At 52.4% G+C, this 20,276-nt stretch overlaps 3 protein-coding genes across 3 annotated transcripts; all 3 read right to left on the bottom strand.

The window, feature by feature from the left end:
* Positions 1-106: 106 nt before the first annotated feature.
* TYSND1 (trypsin like peroxisomal matrix peptidase 1) lies at positions 107-2,331 on the bottom strand. Its single transcript, XM_080401653.1, has 4 exons — positions 1,102-2,331; positions 881-1,014; positions 613-798; positions 107-533 (listed from the first exon to the last, which is right to left on the bottom strand). The coding sequence occupies exons 1-4, from the start codon at positions 2,235-2,237 to the stop codon at positions 322-324; spliced, it is 1,668 nt and encodes a 555-aa protein (XP_080257779.1). The 5' UTR covers positions 2,238-2,331; the 3' UTR covers positions 107-321.
* An 823-nt stretch (positions 2,332-3,154) lies between these two features.
* SAR1A (secretion associated Ras related GTPase 1A) lies at positions 3,155-8,497 on the bottom strand. Its single transcript, XM_080401787.1, has 7 exons — positions 8,375-8,497; positions 7,830-7,904; positions 6,442-6,561; positions 5,835-5,900; positions 5,224-5,327; positions 4,865-4,996; positions 3,155-4,189 (listed from the first exon to the last, which is right to left on the bottom strand). Exons 2-7 carry the CDS (start codon positions 7,885-7,887, stop codon positions 4,073-4,075), a joined length of 597 nt encoding a protein of 198 aa, XP_080257913.1. The 5' UTR covers positions 7,888-7,904; positions 8,375-8,497; the 3' UTR covers positions 3,155-4,072.
* A 247-nt stretch (positions 8,498-8,744) lies between these two features.
* PPA1 (inorganic pyrophosphatase 1) lies at positions 8,745-20,245 on the bottom strand. Its single transcript, XM_080401725.1, has 11 exons — positions 20,127-20,245; positions 19,869-19,933; positions 17,020-17,073; positions 16,459-16,578; positions 14,391-14,477; positions 13,954-14,080; positions 13,284-13,411; positions 11,666-11,751; positions 11,370-11,439; positions 10,184-10,223; positions 8,745-9,080 (listed from the first exon to the last, which is right to left on the bottom strand). Exons 1-11 carry the CDS (start codon positions 20,188-20,190, stop codon positions 9,049-9,051), a joined length of 873 nt encoding a protein of 290 aa, XP_080257851.1. The 5' UTR covers positions 20,191-20,245; the 3' UTR covers positions 8,745-9,048.
* Between the last annotated feature and the right edge of the window lie 31 nt (positions 20,246-20,276).

The raw sequence follows: 20,276 nt of genomic DNA, 5'->3' as shown, positions 1-20,276 counted from the left end.
AAATCCCTTACAGGACCCTCCCAATCCAACCCACACCCCAACCAAGACCTCCGTCACCTGCTGCCCCACCACCACCCCAGCAGTTCGGCACCACGGGACACCAGGGCCTCAGCTCACAGCATTTATGGCTCCAGGGAGAAAAGAAAATAAAACAAAACCAACCCCAAACTCCTCCCCAGCCAGTCTGGGGTTGCCAGCAGCTGGCAAAGGCACCGCACCATGCCCCCCACCCCAGGATCCAGGCGCTCGGCCCTCACACCACTGGGGCCTAAGAAGGGAGGTGGCAGCCCTGTCCCTGGCACAAGTCCCCTGGGAGGCGGGTCAGAGCTTGCTGGGGGGTCCTGGCTGCCGCTGGAGCCGCCAGGCAGCCTGCACCCCCTCACCCGCCTGGTTGAGCCTGGCAAAGGCATCGGGGGTGCCGGTGTGGAGGTAGCGTGCGATGGGGGGCTGCAGGATGGTGACGGGGATGCAGAAGTTGAGGTGGGGGTAGATGGCCCCTGCATCAGTGTCCCGGGTGTTGCTGGCTACGATCCCTGATGGGGAGAGAGGCAATGTCCGCATCACCAGGTCTGGCCAAGGGACATCCCCCCCCACGGCAGACCCCCAGCTTACCGAGGAGGTGTCCACTGCGGGAGGAGACGAGAGGGCCGCCGCTGGACCCTCCATGAACAGCGCAGGTGGTCTGCAGCATGACGGGGCGCCCGGCCACCGCCACCACGGCCGAGAGGACCCCCGCTGTCACCGAGGGGCCGCACGCCCGTCCCAGAGCCCCGAAGCCCACCACAGTCACTTCCTCACCTGGGGTGGGGGGGCAGGTGGGTGCAAGGTGGTGACCTCCGCCCCCACCTGGGCACCCCCACCCCCCCGGGCCTCCTCTTACCTGGGAGGAAGGTGTCTGCCAGGCATGGGGGGACGAAGCCCGGCACGCTCTCCTCCAGCTCCACTACCGCCACGTCGAAGGGGGACGACTCTTCGGTGGCGAATACCACGCGGCCCCCAAGGCCGGCAGCAGCCCTGGAGACACGGCACACGAGATGTCACGGTGGGGGGGGATGAAGGACAAGGGGGTGTCGAGGCGGGGACGCCTGCCACCACACTCACCGGCCGGGGCCGGGCGCCAGTGTCACACGGAGCGGGACACGCGCCTCCACCACGTGCCGGCAGGTGAGGAGCAGCCGGGGGCCCAGCAGCACGCCCGAGCCCCACGCCGCCCCGCACTCCACCAGCGCCGCCCAGCCCAGGGGGGCCCACAGGCTGCCCGTCTGCACCGCGGCCCCCGGCCCCGGTGGCCCCGCGGCCCCGACCGCGCTCAGGACGCCGGTGCTGCTGCGTAGGATGGCGGCCAGGGAGCAGAGCAGCGTCAGCCCGACCCACTCGGCGCCCCTCCAGCAGAAGGCGGCGGCGATGACGGCCACCAGGCGCGGCCCGGCAGGCGAGGGCAGGAAGGCGCCGCCGCCCTCGGTGCCGGGCAGGCAGCGGGCATCCGTCAGGACGAGGGCGTTCTCCTCCCCAGCCAGGTTGCTCACTACGCCCCTGCTCAGCGTGTTGAGGAAGAGGTCGGGGCAGAGGGCGCCGAAGGGGGAGCCGCAGGCCAGTAGCCCCTCACCCTTGCGCAGGCGGCCGGCGCTCGCCAGGGCCGTCCAGCCGCCGCGCGGGCGGTCCAGGCCGGGCACCCGCAGCCACGCGAACCAGTGCAGGGCCCGCGGGTCGTCCCCCGCCGCCTCCCCGCCGAAGCGCCACTGCTCCGCCGTGCCGAAGGCCCGCGCCAGCGCCCGCCGGAAGGCGCCGCAGGGCACCAGCGCCAGCAGCCGTGCCTCGTGCCGCCGCACGCTGCCCGTCGAGGCCGCCGGGGCGTCGGGGCCCGGGGGCGCCGGCGGCTGTAGGACCTGGAGGCGCGGGCGAGGCTGGAGGGCGTCGGGCATCAGGGCGCGGGGCCGGGTCCAGGCGGCGGGGCCGTCCCGCAGGAAGGGGGTGAAGACGGCGCCCTGGCACAGCACCAGCCCGGGGCCGCGGCTCAGCACCACCCCGCTGCAGCTCCAGGGGCCGGCGGCCGCCTTGGGGCCGGCGGGCAGGCCGGAGACGCTGACGGCGCAGCAGGCCTGCTCCTCCGCCATGGCGGCGGCCGGCGGCCGGGCCCCGGCTGACCGCGGGCGGCGCCGGGGCAACGCAGCGCGGCGCGGCCCCGGGTGCGCCGGCCCGCTCGCCGGCCCCGCCCCTCGCCCCGCCCCCGCGCCCATTGGCGGCGGCGGGGCCCGGCGCCCTCCCCATTGGCGGCGGCGCGGGGCGGGGCGGGCCGAGCGACGGGGCGGGGCGGGCGGCGCCGGGGCCGCTCACCGCCGCGCCGGGCCGGGCCGGGCCGCGCTTCGCTGCGACCGCCCCCGCGCCGCAGCCCCGCCCCCACCGCGCACTCACCGCCCCGGCTGCAGGCGCGGTGCCCGGGGCGGGGGCGCCTCTCGGGGGCGCCCCAAAGCCGCAGCCTGGCCGCGGAGAGCGGCGCCGGGCCCTGCGGGGTCCCTTTGACGGGGCCAGAGCTCCGGGGGCGCGGGGAGCCAGCGGCAGGCGCCGCCGGCCTCGGTGCGGGGCTGTCGCAAAGCCTCCGCCGGCTCCCGCGGGCCACCAGCTTTGCCTGCTTACCAGCCCGGAGGCAAACAAGCCCCCCACCGGGCCTCAGCTGCCCCCGCCGCAGCCCTCCCCCCCTCCTCGGCGGGAAGGCCTCGCCGGGTCCCCCCCGCGGGAGGCACGGCCGGGCAGCACGCTCCGCTTCTGCAGAGGTGCGGGTCTGTCCCCAAGCCGCGCCACCTGCCAAAGCCTCGCTGCCAGCACTTCCCGCTGCTCCGGGGCGACGCTGAAGGCGGTTTCGAGCCTGGGCTGTCACGTCCATCGATGTCAAGCACTCGTTGCTGCCCGCGCGGGAGCGGCCTGGCCAAAGACGACGACTCGGCACAGCAAGTCCATCCTTCCCGCTTGTTTCATCTGTTCCGCCAGCGACAGCCGTGGCCGGCCCGTGTGCCTGACTGCCGAAGGGCAGCGCAGCCAGCCCTGGGCTAGACTGAGGATCGCCACCCCTTCGGAGGAGAGAGACATGTCTTTTATTTAACTGAAAATGAGCGCTAGACAGCGACGAAACTTCAGACAAAAAAAACCAAAAAAACTGTCGAGTATAAAAGAAACTGGTTTAGTCTACATTAATAACCTCATGATATGCAAATGCCAACACTTCCATGCTAAACCACCAAACCAGCTTTGTGGTTCTTACTGTGACGGCACAGCCGGAGGACTTGACACCCTCGACTGAAGGCCCGGCCGCGGGGGAACCAGGTGGCGGCTCGGGTGGCCCATCCCACTGGGAGCGAGCGCCGGTCACCACTGCCAAGCACCTAAACCAGGCGTGCTCACGGATGCTCCCCTCCGACTACACAAAAGCCTGTAAACTAAAGAAGCTCAGATTGCACACGTCAGTCCCAACGGCACCCTCGTCGTTGTCAGTCAGCGTGACACAGCACAGCCACCCTACAGCTCGGTTAAGCCCAAATGCTATCTTTATTGAGGACCTCTAATATTGTGATACCTTGGTTCAGTAATTTGTGAAATATCTAAAGATCGTTAAATATGTTTTTAAAAAACCCTAACCAGACTCTGGACTAAACAAGATGAACGTTAAAACTAAAAAGTTAGAAGGGATGCTGTTTACATTAACACTTTCTTTAAAAAATATAATTGTTTTTCTTTTTTTTTGTTTGTTTTTTTAAGTCAATTAACCACAGTGGTGAGACGTGCTCTCTTTTTCAGCTGTTACAGTGCAGCGTGCAGAGCTTTACTTCCCAGATCACGCCAGCCCCGCTGTAACCGAACTGAAAGGGACAACTTGCACCCGTGTGCAGAACGGTGCTGTCTCCCCGTCACGTGGAAAAGAGTTGTGTCACCACTGTGTGATAGGGCAGCCGAAAACCAGGAGTCTCTTGGTCAATGCCAGTTATGCGGTCGGAAAGCCTTCCGTGTTCTAATAGAAAAGTCCGTAGGAAGCTGTGAACAGGATCAGTCCAGAGGAGTAACTCTTGTGTCCGTCCAAGTATCAGTCAATGTACTGTGATAGCCAACGGAAGCCTTCGCCGTAGCCTTGCCTCTTTAGCACGCTGCACATGAACACTTCCATGGGGCGCGCGTTCAGGTCTTTCAGTGGCACGTTTCCCTAGGGAAATCCAAAGAGGAGTCAGAACTGACTGCTGCCGCCCTTGGGGCAGCAACTGAGTCACTGCTTGCCTAGAGAAACCCCTCTCAGCCCAAGGAATTCCCCCTCTCCACCACACACCAGCTCCTTCGCAGGCGGGACCTGTCCCCCAGACCTTTGGAGCCGGCAGTGGGGAAGAACGGGCGTTAGAAACCATTTTCAAGGCACAGTCTGATGTACCTGCAGCACCTGGCAGTACGATACAAGAAGGTGTGGATAAGCTAGCACCAGGAGTAGCCTTGTGGTGTTTTGCTACTGTCCCTCAGCATTTCTAATCAATTCTCTCTAACTGTACTGTTTTTAAACACTGAAAAAAATTACTACATGGGTAACCGGATGGAAATGCAGAGTAACAAAGGCAGAAGTGCCTGGCAGTATGTTAAAACACCAGCTTGATACCTAATCCCCCGATTGTTGTAGAGGTACTGTGTTTTGAACAATTCTGGCACTCTCAAAACTTGCCTGAGGGCATCATCATCACCATTATTACTATTATTAACAATTCACCTTGGTCAGTATCATGGACAAACTCACAGTAACAGCTCAAGTCAGTTCCTGGACAGGGTCTCGTTTTGCAACCAAACACGTGAGCCCTCCCTTGCTTGTGGCCGATCCGAGATCTGGATGCCTGCCTACCTTTCCTGTGGTCTGTCCGTAGAGCCCAAAGATCTCCCGCAGTTTCTCCTCACTGATGGCCTCTGGTCTGTCGATTTTGTTACCCAAGATAAGGATTGGCACATTGGATATTGTTTCGTCTGTCATTAGCGCCTGCGTGCAAGATGGGAGAAGAGCTAAGCAGAGGCAGGAAAAACATTCAGCATTTGAGGCAAATATTTTTGTTCAAGCTCTGTGATCAACAAGGGCCACTTTTTGGTGCTACAGCACTCCTACGGAAGAGGAGTCTCTCTGGAAAGGCTTCTGAGAAGCAGGTCCTATCTAAACCCACAGGCCATTTCAAAACTTAAAAAAAAAAAAAAAAAAAAAAGAGTATTTACATTAAGTTCAACTTTGGATTCCATAAGACGCGAGTGATCTGCACAGTCCACCAGGAAGACGATCCCATTGATGGCTGGCAGGTAGTTCTTCCAGACCCGGCGAGCTGGAAGACAGAAGTGACAAACACTGCCCAGTGAAAACACTACCTGAAGCAGAAGGAAAACAACACCCAAAAAGGAGCCACCCACTTCGCTATCATTTCCTCAAGGCAAGAGGAGACCTTCTGGTGAAGGGATGGGCTGAGGCTGCACACCCCACAGTTCCAAAAACCAGTTAAACTCTCTCTGCTTTCAGAAGTAAGCCTCGGCAACCAAGGCTGGTTTTTTAGCCAGGGCACCTTTTTTCTAATACTTTTGTGTATGAAAGGAAAAACAGAAAGTCTGAAAACCCTTACTGCCAGAATTAAGCAGAAGTACTGAACCACTGAAACAACTGGCATCCTAGAGCTAATCCTAAACAAATTCAGGCAGCAAATAAATAGGCACTGCTAAGTGCTATCACTTTTCAGTATCACTTCTTGGTAGATTTTTCCTATGGTGGCTGGAGAACTTGCTGGAAATCGAAAGGCTGACCTCATTTGGTGTCTCCCACTCAGCAACTTGACTTTTACCTTGTTCATGTCCACCCAGATCGAAAGTTGTAAAGGTCATTCCAGCAATCGTCAGCTCCTCTGATGCTGAAAAGTAAAAATAAGAGTTTCAGGAAAATAAAGGAAGCTGTCAAAGCCAGAATTTCCTGGGGACCCAAGTTAACATCACACACGTGGTCCTCATATAAGACAGCCTATAGAATTCAGCAATTCCCTGAATTTCATGTAGAATTCAGTCACTGAAATAGTCTTTTTGCAAAACCACAAGCGGGAGAAAATAATTTCTCCTACCTCCCCACTTAAGGACATACTTATTAATCTGCAGTTATTATACTTTATTACACAGTTTGTTAGAAACTCACGCCCTCCCCAAGAGAGGCAAGTCATATTAATCAAACCGTGCCAGTTCTCAGGCTCTCCATTTTGTATTCGAGAGAAAAACGCAAAACCACTTCAGCTTGGGCAACCAATGTGCAACTGCAACCTCAAATGCCTTTTTAAGACTCTTAAAAGTCTGCCGCCCCAACGCAGAGCTATCACCGAGGCATCTTTCAACACCGTGACCCCAAAATTCAAGAGGAAAAACCACGCCAGGAGGCAGGCGGGGCTCAGCTGCTGGCAGACTTACTGGGATGTAGTGTCGGGACATGCTGACCCAGCCTGTCATCTTTGAGCATGTGCAGCAGAGTGGTTTTGCCTGCGTTATCCAAGCCCAGGAACACAAGTTTTCCAGACTTCTTGTACAAACCTGGAAGGAAAACAAACGAGCGTGAAAAACTCCAGCAGGCTTCCCTCGGCACGTGAGCAGAAACCCTGCCACGCTTGCCGCTGTTTATATATGAACTCCTCTCCCAGAGCTATGCTCCTCCCTGTGCATCTACAGTACTTCCAGCACGGACGCAACAACAGGGGAAAAAAGTGCACAGCTTCAACTGGCTTTTACTAAGGTAACGTAAGGTCACGTCTACAACAATGGACATTTTATAAGCTCGTATTTCTATGAGTAATGTATTCTTTTTTCAGATACATCCCAGCAGAAGAGTGTGCAGCAAAGCATTACTTATGTGCAATGGGTTATGGATCAATCTGTCATCCCAAAGGGATATTTAAATGTGAAAAACTGAATAAACTAATAAAAGATAGCAGCAAGTTGCTGAAGGAAAAGTGCAAAGCATGAAACAACACATAATTTTCTTTAGATAAACTGATTTTTTTTTTCCCCACTGCCAGGTACACATCTGCCGCAGGAAAGTTCCCTTAGGTTTCCAACACGTCTTTTTCTCATCCCTCCCTACCCTTGTGAGGCGCTCCAGACAGAAGGCACCCTGTTCTCCTCCGCTGGAACCCATGCCTCTGGCAGGAGGAGCTTCGCCGTAACCTGCACCTCAGGAAAGGGTGGTTCGCACAGCAGTGAAACAGCCAGCCCAGCTGCACAGGTCACCCTGGATTGGGCAATGTTTTGGCCAGCACCTCCGCAAAGAGCCTTCGATCTGGGCCGTGCTGAGGGTGTTAGTCAGTGGCCAGCAGCTCCCCCAGGCATGTCACAGGGGGTAGACTGGTGTAGGAACTGATAATTTGAGGAGAGGCAAGCCAACCAGCTGCAGCAGCGAGAAATAAAGGCAAGCTCTGGCAAAGCTGGTGAGCTTGGATACCAGGAGGAGGAGGACAGGAGGAGGAGCAGCACATCTGCCTGGGGCAGGGGGCTGGGCTAAACAGGCACCTAGCATCAGCCTAGCTGCTCTAGTGCTTCTAAAGGGCAGAAGAAAGACTGAGTGGGAGCCAAACACCTCAAAATAATCTGAAAGTTTCTCCCCCTAGCGTAAAAAAACCTTTACTGATTTACAGCTTTCTCACCAGACTTTACACTGGCCAGAGCTATCACAACACTCCAAAAGAGATGCACTTTAATCACAAACTTTTAAGTGATACTGGCAAGCAGCACAAGCCAAACCAACCCAAAGGCAGCTGGTGCAGCCCGAGCTGAGCCGTTTAAGAATTAACGTAGCACGGCGTTACCTAGGAACTGCAGCACGCTGCTGAAGCCGTTGTAGATCCATTCGAAAATGAAAGACATCGCTGAAGATTAGTCGCCTGCCGGGACAAAAGCAAACCCAGAGTTACAAGCCTCAGCCCTCGATGGATGCCACCGCTCAGGAGCGGTCCCGCTCCGCTCCCGGCGCGCAGGCAGGCAGGCGGAGAGCCGTCCCGCCGGAGGGTGACCAGCCCCCCCGGACGAACTCCGCGCCAACCGCGGCAGGGGAGGCGCCGGCCGCCGGACCACACCGCCCAGCGCCGCCCCGCCGGGGCCTCAGCGCCCTGGGCCTCCCCCCGCCGCAACCCGGGCTCCGGGCGGCCGCTGGGCCCGCGGCGCGGGGAGGGGGGAACGCCCCGGGGAGAGGCGGCCCCGGCGGCGGCCTCAAGGGCGGGCGGCGCGGCCTAGCCCCCGCCCCGCCCCCACCCTGCCTGCGTGTCACTCCCCCCTCCGCCGCCCCGCGCCCGGCCAGGCCCCCGCCGCGCCGCTCGGCTCCCCCCGGGGCCCGGCCGACCCCGCCGCCGCTCACCCCCGGCTGCCCCCGGGCCGCCGCGCCACCGACTCCCCTCCTCGGCAGCCGCCAGCTCCCCGCCGGAAATACGTCGCCCCACGCGCCCCGCCCACTTCCGGCCCGGCGGCATCGCCGCGCTGGCTCCCCACGTCGGCCGTGCGTCTGACGCCCGGCGGCACGCGCCACGCCTGGGCGCCGCGGGTTCGAGCCCGCCCCCGGCTCCCGCAGCCGCCGGTTCGAGCCCGGCCGCCTCAAGAAGCCGGAGCGCCCCGCTGCGGGAGCACGGCCCTGCATTACCCGGCAAATCCTCCCCTCGTCGCCCCCAAACCACCCCGCGTGCAAATGCCCCCAGGCTGCGGGGGGGAAGGGACAGGGAGCCCGACAGCGCTCAGGTTCAGTAGTTTTTATTTCTAGCATCCATACACGTACCGGGCGAGCGATCTGTCACGATTTACAAAGTACACTGTATGACCACGCACAAGCAGGGTGTTTTGCTTTTATAAATTACGTCTTCTAGCCTCCACAAGACCTCGGTGCAGCAGACACGTCGCTGCTAGATGTGTGATTCTAATCAGCAAAGTTACAGGCAAGGTCATCTTGTTGACACTGAAGCTATTCTTCTGGTCTACTCCTTTGTGTGGCGACTCTTCCGGGGGAAAGGACACAGCTGTCTCACCACCCATCCTCAGGCCTTAGTTTTTCTGGTAGTAGAACCACTTGTCGACTGCGAGGGGGGTGGAAAAAAAAAAAAACCAAACAAGAAGAGGGGGTTAAGTCCTCTGTTAGCCACCCACCTATTAAGCAATCACATGGCACTGCAGGCATCACCTCCAGAGCAGGGCCTTCCTCCCGCTCTGGCCGACACCTCCACCAGAGCAAACAGGCTCTCGCAGAGCCCTGCTTACATGCTTGCATGCGTCTGTTTTCCTGAAGAAGCCACCCTCACGCAGGCTGCCATAGGGAGCATCCACACAAGACTCAGGTCAGGCAAAGCTGGCTTGGCAACCCTCTGGCTCAGCTGACTCGGAGGCAAAGTCATTTTACCTCCAACTCCCACATCCGTACAGAAGACACCAATTTCTTCACAGGTTTATTACCCAGGAAGAGACTAGAAAGGACAGCCTAGCCCCTCTTTCTGCCACACAGCTGTGGGTTCTCAACACTGGCATCAGCTTGTGCTTGGGTCTTGTCCCTGCTACAGCAATGACCCGCTTTCACATGCAAGGTGCCCAGATGCCAGCTGAGCGAGGACTCACCCACAGCTATTCATTTCTTACAGAGTCACAGCCCGAGACATCAAAAGGCTCATTACCAGCTGGCAGCGGGCACTTGCTCAGCAACAGATCTCTGATCAGTAGGTTCAGCTGCAAGTGTGATTCTGAACATGCAACTAACTTCTTCCTCTGCTCCATGTGGGCAGGGAGTATTTCCCTTCCTCAGCTCACCTGCACTGAGGATGCTAACAAACCCCGTTTCGCAGGAACTAAGGAAACCACTCTCCTGCTATCACTGCACTTCAGTCCTCTGTAGTGCCTGTCTTTCAGGACCTGCTATAAATTTAATCTCTTCCGGAGTAAAACTATGGCACCTCAGGTCTCCTACTCACCACTCCTTTACTCACCTCATGTACCCAAACAAGGTAACAACAGACATTATCCCAGAATCAGATTGCATTACTGACACAAGATAGGTCCAACTAAGCCCTTTGTTCCTCCTAGTGCTGGAGCCATACCCAGCCATCAGTTAAGGCCCTCCTTTTCCTATTGATAATCCCCTTGATGAAATCTCCACTTGGTATCAGAATGTGAACACGGGGTTGAGACTCACCTTCGGGTGGGATTGGGTTGGCAGCTTTACATGGTGGTGCCTGAAACAAGAAGTGTATTAGCAGACAGCAGCTGCTGACAGAGGTAGACCCTTACACCTGAAGCTCACTAGGCATCATTTAGAGGTACCCAAGTCTTCACCGAGCACTGTTTAAGATATAAGCAGCATGACTGGTCTGCAGCAGCCAGTGCTGGTGAGCTGTGAGGGAATAAATGAGTTCACATGCAGCAGGAGGCTTGTCATCCCCACTGCCTCCTCATTCCACAGATGTCCTACACGCTGGATGTGCTTTGCTCTAAGCATGGGCTGCAGTGCCACCTGTTTCTCACCACAAGCAGTTACTGCTCCAGCATCTGTGCTGTTGCAGGCAGCCTGCTTTTTTTAAAGCTGTAAGATGGTGGTGGACTAGAAGTACAGAGGATTCTTGGAAAACTTTGCTGAAGAGCTTTTACCTGATATTTAACAGCCAAAGACAGAGAAAGGTCCCCAGCTGGTGACACACCCTCTGCAAGGACTGCACGTTCAAAAACTTACAAGTAATTCAGATACCACCAGAGGATACAAGCACTTTAAAACCAAGATAGTGGTTTTAAAAGTATCGCCAAGGCTATGGAGACACTGGCTGCCAGTCACATTTCCATACACTAAGGCAACATTTGCCTTTTGATTTTTCTGTCCCATTCCTCTAAACCCTTTCTAGCTGCCAGCAGCAGTACTTCACAAAAGCCTAAGGAGATGTAGTTAAGTCCTGAAACTAGGTAGGAGTACTACACCGGGAACTTCAAGTTTTTGCTGCAAAGGATGTAAGGTCCCCGGCTGCACAGCTCTCAGGAATTACGCTTTCTTTTCACAAAGGATGACCTGCACTACGAAGCTCTTGCAAGGCCAAATATTTAAATACTGAACAGCTGAGAGCCAAGATATGGTTCAGAAGTTTAGCCCTTCACACAAACTGTTTTGGATTCCACCTCCCAGATGACTAAGTGCAAGGAGAAGCCTCTGGAGGAATGTCTGACTTTGCTCCTTATACACCCTCTTTAATCAGAAAGTGTCATTGTGTTCAGTCATCCAAAAAAAATCTAAGCATACAATGTGCTGTTCGCACAGAGAGGACAGGTTACAGTACCACACAATTTGTTTTGCCTGACACCAACGCTGCGGTTAGGACACTCAAATCTGTACTTACTGCATCCACAGTAGCTTTTGCACACTCTTGACCACAGCAGAAAGGGCTGTCAGACACCGTCAGATTTGTGCTAGAAGAGATAAGTTGCTTGTGAGAATGTGAAAGCCAAGTCTCTCCCCAAAAAGTATTAAATAATGGAATATTAAGAATCATTGTTATAGTTGCCATGTTGAAGGGGAAGGCCTGTGGAGACAACCAGCAGCCACCAGAAAGCATGGCATCCCTCAGAAAAGGAAGTTCCAGGGTTATTTTTTTAGAGGAAAGGAACCTGCACAGTACCACAAGCATTAACCTACCAGTTGATCTCCCCTCCATCAGTTTTCTTTGCTATTAAAGCTTTCCAGTGCTCATGAGTGCTTTTGATGATGTTCACAGCAAAATCCTAAAGTTGAAGATGAGAACAAACATCACGTTATGTGTAAGCACTAGACCATCTTTCTATCATCCATCCAAACTATCAGTTACGTGGAAGGAGAGGCTGGTATTTTGGGGCTGATTTTAGATAGCTTCTGATTGTGGAAGGCCTCAAAGAGACATCTATTACTGCACCTTTCAGGAACAGCAGCAACCTCCCAGCACACAACAGCTGAAACAACAGGGTTTTTACAAGATTAAATGTTTTACTTTCCAGATGGGAGGATACACCAAGGTCACCTAGCGAGTTTGAAGCCAAAAGAAACTGAACGCAGATATTCTAGTCTCCAGTCAGTGCTATATTATAAAAGCAGCTCCACCCCTCTGCTCCTCCCACTCTGTCTCCAGCAGCTAGTTGATCTCTACCTATCTGCAAACCTTCTTCCACTCCAGGCAAACCATTCAGCCGCCGCACAGATCAACAGGAAGAGACATGCAATTAATGTAGCTTTGCAACTATTTAAAAATTAATCTGCTTCCAAGCATAAAACTTTTTTTTTCCTTAAAAGAATAGTATATGCTGAAGCATTAACCTGTCAGCTGGAGAAGGAAGCACACACAGTTCTTTTTAGCATAACACCAGCAATAAATATCTGGGTTTGATACCATACAGAGCCAAATAAAACACCACAGAACATGTGCAAGGTTCTTTGTCTCTATTTTCTGCCTTGGCCTCAATTCCGGTTTCACCCATCCTGAGGGGCAGTGGATATCCCAGCCCACCCAACCAGTGCTGTGCTACAGCCAAAGGGGACAAGTCCACTCCCACATGAGTTCCATTTTACCCCCCTTACCCTTTCCTTCCCACCCAGGGCTCTGCAGGCCCTTGCCTTCTCTGCACCAACTCTGGAGCTCTGCGAGTTGAGTCACCTTGCTAACCCCGCTCACGACACACCAGGACTGGCAGGAAGGAGGGTGCAGAAGCAAGATTCCACCCGTTCAGGAGCAGTAAGTTATCTGATGCAGCCCAGAGAAGAGGCAGAGGAATAATGCTGCCAAGGCAGAGCCTTAGTCAAAGGGCGTAAGGCAACACTTCGCACCTGAAGGAAGAAGCATTTTAACTCCTGAGTTAACTTCAGCTTGCACCAGGCTGCAGTGGAACAAAGCCAGTGTGCAAGGGAAGCAAAGGGTGATGTCAAGGATCCTTTGCTCCAGAGCAGGAGTGAATAAACCTGGCATTTTTCATCCTGGTTCTGACACAGGATGGCCCTGAAGTAATCTGACATGAATGTCAACTAGAATAAAAAGTCATAATATTCAACAGCAGCAGGGTGATAATCCTCTATTTTTTCTCCTAGTATTCCTGCAAGAAATTCCAAGGCTGGAAACAAGAAGAATGGTAGCCTGGAAAAACAGCATGAAGAATAAAGTCAGCTACCAGCAGCCCCACAGAAATCAGTTCTCTCAGTGACTACTTATCTGTGTCCCCACGCACCTTGAGCTCAGTTTTTGGACAGCGTGCCTTTGCACACTCACTGTAATGAAGAAAGGTTATCTTACCTTGTTTTTAAATTCACCATTAAAAGCAAACTGGTTTTCTGGCTTGCCATCAGGTACTTTGTATCTTCTGAACCAGTCCACCGTAGCTTCTAAGTATCCAGGTTTCATTCTTCTGACATCATCGATATCTAGCCAGGGAGAAAAGGCTTCTTAGCCAGATCTAGTAACAGAAATTACTTAGCTACTACCCCCTTTCTCTTCTGAGCTGCCTCTCTTTCAACCCCTCCTCAAGCAGCCTTAGCAACATTTCAGACAGCTTACAGTACAGACACAAAATGGGTATCTGCACAGGAAAGTTAGTGTTTCATCTTTGTAGTATATCCTGATTGCTCCCAGGAGCATGGACACATTTAAACAGCTTTGATTAGAGGCTTACTGGACAATCCCTTTCCTTCCACTCAGAGGACAAGCTGTACAGCCACCCTCTTTGAGACGCCAGGCTGTGCAGAGGACTACTGCTGTTTATCCCAAGCTGTCAAAATGGTAACATCCTGTTCTGCTGTTCTCCCCTTATCACACCTGATTAATACTGTGGCATAGGAGGAGCAAGCCCATGTCCTGACTTGAAAGTTTCCTGCAGGTTCTCAACAGAGAAAGGGAAGTACTCTCTTCCTTTTCAGGAAGAAAAGAAAGTAACAGGAAAGCCTCTTCTCCCCCTCCTGTTACCTACCATTATAGCTGTCTGCTTCCGGGTCTTCAACATTGATAGCAATTACCTTCCAGTCCGTCTCTCCCTCATCAATCAGTGCCAGCGTGCCCAGCACCTTCACTCTGATGACTTCTCCTCGAGAGCAAACCTGCAAGCACAAAGACCTTGTTGTCTGTACTCCTGCATCCAAGGAATCCACAACAGGAGACTGTGCAAGTTGGTAGAGTTCAGCAAGCAGTCGGGAACCACGAAACAGGCTATCGCTTTTCAGCACTTCATAAGCCTTGGCTCACAAGGCTTGCACTGTAAGATCTCATCAACAATCTCAGGAGGCAGTGGAGGGAAACATCACATTCTTAAGGTAGAGGAAGTAGGAACTGAATAATGACTCTGGATAATTGCCTTCAGAGACATTAATTATACGTTTCAAAAGACAGTTACCCTTTAGAACGTATTACCTTGCTTCCAATTTCACACACATCAATTGGATCGTTATCTCCACAGCAGCCAGTATTTTCATCTTTGTGACCTGGGTCTTCCCAAGTCTGAAAAAAACCCCACACACAGGAATAAGAACTCTCAGGTTTCAAGAGGAAATAAAAAGATGATTTATTTCAGGTATGAGATTGCCTTGAAGAAACAGATGATGGCCCACTTCACACTTGCTTTCAGGTCTAGTGTTTGGGCTACTATTTCACTTGTGCCTGCAAATACAGTTTGAATCCAAGTTAAAAGGTCTTATCTTGCCAAGGGTAAGCTGTTCCCTCCTACAGACAAACCTTTTTTTCAACACTTTCCAGACTTCCTCCTCTGTTCCGCAGCTGCATAAAGGTGAAGTTCACATCTATAAAGAACAGTCATTGATTTGGCTGCCTGCCTGTTCCTCTCCCTATTCATTTCTTAACAGAAGTTTCCTGAACTCCAGATAGCAGTTCAACAAAGTTCAACAAAGATGGAGGAAGACAGACGGGGTGTATTGTTTCCTTTCAATAAAACAATTTAAGACATGTTGTTACACTAAAGCAGTGTCAAGAACGCAGAGTCCCATACCCTGTGCCACCCAGTGTCCTAGCGCAGCTCACCTAAAGCAGAGAGCATAAGTTGAGAAACAGGACTCCAGAAGGCATTTGAGCTGTGCCTCCAAAATAATAGCTGCTTAAAACACACTTTCAGCCAGGAGCAAAAGGGCACTGTGCCTACTTGCATCCTAAGGAGCATCTACATCTAAGGTTGTTGAGATATAAAGAGAAGGAATACTCTTCCTGAATCTCTGCATGCCAGGACATGATGAGTATGTATAGTCAAGACACCGCAATGCATCTAGAGCATTCAGGAAGATGTACTGAAACCTGGGTGGTGCCAAAGGGCACTTCTCAATCACTATCGCACTTCTCTACAAGGAAGTGTTAAGTCTGGATCCTTGCCCACGCATAAACATCTTTGATCCACTAACATATGACTGAGTGAAGGCTTCAAAAGCTGTAATTCTGTACAAAGAAACCGACACCAGAATCCATCCAAGCAGAACACAATTCAACTTCAAAACACAGTCTTAAGCCGCTTGGAGAAAACACTCAACACGCACTGCTCTCAAGATTAGAATTACAAAATTTAGTGTGTTTCCCCATGAACTGTCACTGACAATTTATTTCTTGAAAGGAAACTCAAACTTTAGAGAACATCAGAGGCAAAGAGCCTTGCTCAAAGCTCCTCTTTACCTAGCAGTTACCAGCCAGTTAAGAGCCTGGATCCAGCTGTCACCATCTGTCAGTCTCACCTTGCCAGCTGTTCTAGAGAAAGCTTATCTGTGCAGCTGCAGACACCTGCCTCATGGAGTCTCTGCACCTCTGAATACCTCTCTGCCACTCAGATCCAACACTGAGAACAGAGCACCTACCACCATCCAACACGTAAATACGTTAGTCTAGCTGTATGTTTTAGATGCTGAACAATAAGAGGGGCAGAAATGGGAAAGATGCAGTCTTAGATCTATTCAGATTTTCACTGACCACATCCGAAGTCTAAAACAATTCACTGCAAGAAGAATCTTCTGTAAAGATTCAGCCTAGGGGCTGTACACTGAGATCCTGTACCATAAGTTAAAACATTAGCTCTTTATGCTTCACCAGGCAGGAACGGAGCGTATTGCATTGCCAGATGCCCAGTTCCTTGTCTACTGACAGCTTCCTTCATCCAAAGACAAGGACCTGCCAGCTAATGTCCAAGCAAAGTTCAAGGAGAGGAGCAACACAGCTGGTACCTCACTAGCAGCAGCTGCTCATCCTCAGCTTGTTTACATCATTAGCTACAAGCCTACCTCTTGAGATTTCTACTTAAAAGTACTCCGGCTTCCTTGACAGGTTCTCTTCATTAGCAAGATTATATACACAGCTACAAATGCTGTGTTCCAGACCAGACTCTGAGCTGACCTTTTTGCTCATTAATACAGTGGTAGTCAGAGACAGACACAGGCATCCTCCCCTCTCCCCACCAGAAAGGATGGGCCACTGAGGCAAGTTACAGTACCTGTGGGATAGCACCGTAATTCCAGATATAACCCTTGTGGGGGAATACGTTAGCTACATAGCGCAGTTTTCCTTTCTTCACATCTTGCTTTATTGGGTTTAAGGGATCCTTTGTTGCAATCTGAAAGAAAAGTTACATAAATCTCTCTACTCTCTCACAAAAAACAAGTGATTTTTTTTTTAAATCAAGCTAGCTGCTAATTGACAAGCTAAGAGACCAGGAGCTGACCCCGAAGCCAACAGCAGATATTGGACAACTCCATCTCCTGTTGCACTGCCATCTCCTGGGATATTGTTTTCAGCAGACTTACAAATGTCAGAACCACATGGGGTTGAAAGCCATAAGATGCTGCTTTAATAAGAAGCCACAGACGAACACTAAGTTATTCCAAACTCTGCAAGACTCAGCCCCCACACTAGACCTCTAGCATGAAGCACATATTTACAGAAGTTAGAAACCACTCCGATTCAGGAGGTGGAACTGAGAAAGGAAGAATCAGCAAAGCCAGATTAATAGACCAGTCTGCTCAAGCACTTTAAGCTAGGACTGTAATATAGTTACCTCCATTTTAGCATTTGTCCATCGAGGTACTTCTACAACCATGTTGAACACATTCTGAAGAAAGCAAAACATCAGTGAATGGGATGGAATCTCAAGACCACACTGTAAGCTAGGGAACATACATAACGAAGCATGAAATCCATAACTTTTTTCTTCCCCTTTTTTCCAGAGCCAGTTTTGATACAGTTGATGGAAGTCCTGTAGTCCAGTCAGTCACATGTCATCACCCAAAGCTGAATCCCATGAAAGATACCAGCAAAAGCTAGACTGAGGTTACTCACACATTCTCCTTCTCCATCAGCTGCCACCTACGAATATCTCCACCATGTTCCTACAGAACAGTAGGTTTAAATGAACCGAACACAACTGCATACAAACTATCCTGGACATAACAAAATGAGGTTTTAGGCATATTTGTTAAATACAAAATGCTTAATGCTACAGCAAGAGCCACCTTGGCAATTTAGAAGAGACAAGGATTACAGGAGTAAGCTATCTATTTAATAACATGGGCACCCACATACTATCCTAAACAACTGAGAACTTCACTCCCAAACATTCTAGTCGTCTTGAAGTAGAGGAAGATGCCCGAGTTCCTCCTCTCCAAGCTGACATGCCTATAAAAAGCAGACCTTGTTAGCAGTATGGCACGAGGATAAAGATGTGGGGGAGAAACGCAGAGCTACACCTTGCAGTATCTAGTTTACAGGTGATGCTTGAAAACATCTCCTGTTGACTCCAGCTGGGCCAAGAAGACTCTTGAGAGTTCAATGTCAGTCTCCTCTTCAAGAAAACAAGCTTTTCCGCAGTTGGAACCTTAACATTTGCTCTTTGAGGAGATTATGGCTTTTAACAAAAAGTCAGACCTTGCTCCCTAGCATCGACAAGGTTTCTAATCCTCATGTTAAGCAGTATTAGCATTGCAAAATCCTTCGAACCTGTACTGCGCCATAATTAGATTGCTATTGTGCAATTAGTGCTGTTACATCATTGACTTTGCCCACACCCTTCCCTAACACAAGTTTATTACAGCCCCTTAACTGCAGGGGGTCACTGCTCATTTGCAATTTATATGTAAAAGGTATATACTATTTTTATTAATTAAGTAACTTGAGGATAGGAATGAGGCAACTAGAACTGGCTAGACAAGGTGCTTATGGCTTTGCAGGCAAGGAAAAGTAACTTGGGGGTGCATCTTTGTTAGGCTTGCAATTTCCCCACAGTCCAACTGACAGATCTGCCTTGGTCTAAGACACCCACTGAGTAGCCCAAGGTCATTCCTTCACAGTACCAAGACACACAGGCACAGATAAGGTCAGCACATCCCAGCCCTAGACTGAAAAAAACACCCTGCAATCCTCTCAGCATCTTAGAAGTCTAAGGATAAAGATGAAGGAGCCCAGACAGAGTGAGACAACCTTTGCCTCCAAGCTGGGCTCCCTACCACTGCTGGTAATGAATGTGCTAAGCAATGAGTAAAATCTCTGCAGAGAGGCACTCCTGCAAAGAGGTCTAATGTGATCACCACTATTGTGTAACTTCAGGGACTGCGACCTTCAGCAATACTTGCTTCTCTTAATGACTTGGCACGAAAATGCTGGCAAGCAGCACTAAGTGCCTGAAGGCGCACCAGTAGTCCAGTTTCCCTTGTTAAGCATCACCAGTCTGCAGAAACCTTCCTCATCCTATAGTCACACCCCTGCTCTTTCCCCCTGTTCTGCAAGCACCTGCAAAGCGTAGTATTATCTGGATTTTACTTGTCTGAGTTACCTTTCAGACACCTGCTTTTGAAAACTGCTTTCCCAGTTGGCCACAGAAACTGCTTTGCCATGGTCCTTGATGATTACAATCCATCTTTTCCCTTCTGAGTAGGCAAAAGCCATCTCAGACTTCCCAGCGCACATTCTGACAATACCTGCACTTCAAAGCTCAATCAGCTGTATTTCAGATGTTCACCTCTCAATTCTACACTCTTTTCCTTCCCCATAACCACCCTCTACCTGCACCTCTCTATCACAAATATTAGAACAGTTTATCCACTACACTTATCAAGTTGCACAGTTTTTCAGTATGTGTTAAAAGAAGAGACGAGCTACAAAGGTAAGGAACACAGAGAGCCCGAGTTACCAGTGAAAAAGCATTCAGTGAAAACTGAAGCACAGCCATTTTGGTTTCCTAAAGCTGAGGCACCTTAGTGATTCAGAACAGCCTACTTTGACTAACCACTGTCCGCCAGAAGGATGTAAAAGCCCCACAGCACTGCATGCTGCAGGTTCCCCACCTGCTCTTCCTGCGAGGCGAGGTCCCCAAGAGCTGCTACAGCAAGAATTTAATGTCCTCGCCATCTATGCAGCAGCTGAACTGCTCTTACTGCAGTCAAAACCTAAGCCTACAATATCATGCAGCACGAGCATATACTTCCACAGGAGAGCATGTAGATATTTATTTAAAGAGAGAACTGCTTCTTTTAACCCTAAACACTTTCATGTGACCTCACGGGCAAGTTCAAGACAACCACTCCTATCTCAGACACGAATATGAGAACGAGAACGCCTGTTCTCTTACATCGCTCTATCCGAGGCTGAGACTACGAGAAAAGGGCACCGATTCCTTACAAGATCTGGCGATACTTCCGTTAGGTGTTCCTGCCCTGGAGAAGCATAAGGCCCTGGGAGCCTCCCTCGGGTACTTCAGGCTCGCAGGACTGCGCTCCCTGAGGAGCGCCGACCCCACGCCCACACCCACGGCCCAGAGCTCCAGCGGTTGCTCTTGTCACTGGCCCCAAGTCAACACGGCCGCACCAGCCGCCCGGCCTGGTGCTCCTCACGGCGGCCCCTCTCCCCTCTTACCTTGCCGGCGTCCGCGTAGATGGGGATATCATGAAAGGGGGAGATGTAGCGCCCGGCGGCATCCTCTGCAAAGCAAGGAGGACGGGTCAGGCCCGGTCTGAGGGGCCGCCCCAGGTGAGGGGCGGAGTGGGGGGGTCGCGACTCAGGCCCTGGGGCTCCCCCAGCCCCTCCAGAGGCGGTCGGCCCCCAAACCCCCGGGCCAGGAGGATGAGGGGCAGGAGAGGAAGGAGGGGCAGGAAGAAGGCGGCGGGCACTCACTAAAGAAAAGCCGGTACTCCAGGCTGTGCGGCGCAGCGCGCTCCTCCACGCTGTAGCCGGCCATCGTGCCGCGCGCAGCCCGCCGGCTGCCGCACTGCGCATGCGCGGCGTGCCCCGCCCCCGGCCGCCGGCGTGCGCCCCGCGCAGGCG

The sequence above is a fragment of the Falco punctatus genome, assembly GCF_963210335.1.
Source record: "Falco punctatus genome assembly, chromosome: 9".
NCBI lineage: Eukaryota > Metazoa > Chordata > Aves > Falconiformes > Falconidae > Falco > Falco punctatus.
The sequence above is the reverse complement of the archived record's forward strand: the minus strand, read 5'-3'. Positions and strand labels throughout refer to the sequence as shown.

Excerpts from the sequence above, each read along its gene's own strand:
- TYSND1 (XM_080401653.1), bottom strand. The coding sequence starts at position 2,237 with ATGGGCGCGGGGGCGGGGCGAGGGGCGGGGCCGGCGAGCGGGCCGGCG. Across the intron at positions 1,015-1,101 it reads CTGGCGCCCGGCCCCGGCCG|GGCTGCTGCCGGCCTTGGGG; the intron begins GTGAGTGTGGTG and ends CCGTGTCTCCAG. Across the intron at positions 799-880 it reads GGCAGACACCTTCCTCCCAG|GTGAGGAAGTGACTGTGGTG; the intron begins GTAAGAGGAGGC and ends CCCCCACCCCAG.
- SAR1A (XM_080401787.1), bottom strand. The coding sequence starts at position 7,887 with ATGTCTTTCATTTTCGAATGGATCTACAACGGCTTCAGCAGCGTGCTG. Across the intron at positions 6,562-7,829 it reads CAGCGTGCTGCAGTTCCTAG|GTTTGTACAAGAAGTCTGGA; the intron begins GTAACGCCGTGC and ends TTTTCCTTCCAG. Across the intron at positions 5,328-5,834 it reads TCTGGGTGGACATGAACAAG|CTCGCCGGGTCTGGAAGAAC; the intron begins GTAAAAGTCAAG and ends TCTGTCTTCCAG.
- PPA1 (XM_080401725.1), bottom strand. The coding sequence starts at position 20,190 with ATGGCCGGCTACAGCGTGGAGGAGCGCGCTGCGCCGCACAGCCTGGAG. Across the intron at positions 14,478-16,458 it reads ATTACGGTGCTATCCCACAG|ACTTGGGAAGACCCAGGTCA; the intron begins GTACTGTAACTT and ends GGTTTTTTTCAG. Across the intron at positions 13,412-13,953 it reads GGAAGCAGACAGCTATAATG|ATATCGATGATGTCAGAAGA; the intron begins GTAGGTAACAGG and ends CTCCCTGGCTAG.